Below are 1,743 nucleotides of genomic sequence, written 5' to 3'. Positions count from 1 at the left end.
CTTCCCTCAAATACAAGTCACTTTTGGGAAAAGAGGGCTTTTGCTGATTGCTGAATCCCAATGCCCACAAGGGTAATTGCAAAATCCTTTGAATGCAATATTTATTGAACAAAGATGTAACAAAATCAAATAGGATTAATGAAAATTGAGGCAATTGAGCAGATAAGGGGTGATCTTTTTAATTTCTAGCATGTTTTTTTCTTTGTATTAGGACATGCTAATAGTACAGAATGTTTGGTAACATCTGACCACTGACTGAAGGAAGAGAATGTTGAGCTATAATAGACATTTGCCTATTTCTTGCTGGACACATCCCCAGATACAGCAACCACAGTGTAGGACTTGGTGTGGAAACATAAGTGTTTGAGCAATACTTTCCATACTCTTAAACTTGAGATTTTCAGGTTGGAAATCTCTCTCTGCCTTACTGAGGTTCTACAAAGGGGTGTAAGGGATCAAGCCCTCTGGTTTGGGGGTGCTCTTCTGAGTTCTTTGCTCTTTTCTTTTCCAGACCATGAGTGTGAACTGCTCCCTATGGCAGGACAACAGCACAGTTGTCAAGCATTTTGCATTTGCCAAATTCTCTGAGGTTGCAGAGCACTGCTTCCTTCTGTTTGCCCTGGTCCTGCTGATGTTCTTAGCCTCACTGACAGGTAATGCTCTCATAGCCCTGGCCATCCGCACCAACCCCATCCTGCACACCCCCATGTACTTTTTCCTGGCTAACCTGTCTCTCGTTGAGATTGGCTACACGTCCTCAGTGGTGCCGCAGATGCTGCAGAACCTCGTGAGCGAGGCCCCAGCCATCTCCAGGGAGCGCTGCAACACACAGATGTTTTTCTTTATATTCTTTGCCGTCAGTGAGTGCTGCCTGTTGGCAGCTATGGCTTTTGACCGCTACATGGCCATCTGCTCCCCGCTCCACTATACAACACGCATGAGCCGTGGGGTGTGCACACGCTTGGCGGTTGTCTCCTGGGGAATAGGCTGCATAGTGAGCCTGGGCCAGAGCAATTATATTTTCTCCTTGGACTTCTGTGGCCCCTGTGAGATAGACCACTTCTTCTGCGACCTCCCCCCAATCCTGGCACTAGCCTGCGGGGACACATCTCGCAATGAGGCTGCAGTCTTCGTGGTGGCGGTCTTCTTCATCTCTAGCCCATTTTTACTCATCATTGCTTCCTATGGCAGGATTCTGGCTTTGGTGCTGGCCATGCCCTCTCCCAAGGGTCGCCATAAAGCACTCTCCACCTGTTCCTCCCACCTACTTGTGGTGACCCTCTTCTACGGCTCTGGCTCTGTTACCTACCTGAGGCCCAAGGCCAGTCACTCTCCAAGAGTGGATAAACTGCTGGCCCTCTTCTACACTGTGGTGACTTCCATGCTCAACCCCATCATCTACAGTTTACGGAACAAAGAAGTTAAGGCAGCTCTCCAGAGAACCTTGGGAAACAGGTGGGTTTTGACCCAGAGTTAGGTCCCGAGGACCATGCAGCTGTGCCTTAGAACTGATGCACAGTCAGAGTGCAAGCAAATAGCAAAAAGTCAGGCCATCTGCCCTATTTCCAGAGACATCTTGTGAAACCATCCCTGTCAGTTTGAAGTTTTGGGGCTCAGAACTCCTTTCTGATTGCAAATTCTTCAAGCAAGTTGGCTGCAACTAGCAATATTAGACATGTTTTTAAAAGCATTTTAGTTTGGACTGATCATATAAATTTGCAGCTTATGTCGCAGAAGTTTGGT

The 1,743-nt window shown here is 47.5% G+C and overlaps 1 protein-coding gene across 1 annotated transcript; it reads left to right on the top strand.

Moving 5' to 3' along the window:
* Positions 1-511: 511 nt before the first annotated feature.
* On the top strand, positions 512-1,477 carry LOC100724171 (olfactory receptor 10C1-like). Its single transcript, XM_063229076.1, has one exon. The coding sequence runs from the start codon at positions 515-517 to the stop codon at positions 1,475-1,477; it is 963 nt and encodes a 320-aa protein (XP_063085146.1). The 5' UTR covers positions 512-514.
* The last annotated feature ends 266 nt before the right edge of the window (positions 1,478-1,743 follow it).

This window comes from Cavia porcellus, unplaced genomic scaffold, assembly GCF_034190915.1.
Source record: "Cavia porcellus strain 051 isolate PalLab524CR breed Dunkin Hartley unplaced genomic scaffold, mCavPor4.1 scaffold_17, whole genome shotgun sequence".
NCBI classification, from domain to species: Eukaryota; Metazoa; Chordata; class Mammalia; order Rodentia; family Caviidae; genus Cavia; species Cavia porcellus.
This window is presented reverse-complemented; position numbering and strand designations above follow the sequence as displayed.

Bases quoted from the DNA above. Each gene is read 5' to 3' on its own strand.
- LOC100724171 (XM_063229076.1), top strand. From the start codon at position 515: ATGAGTGTGAACTGCTCCCTATGGCAGGACAACAGCACAGTTGTCAAG.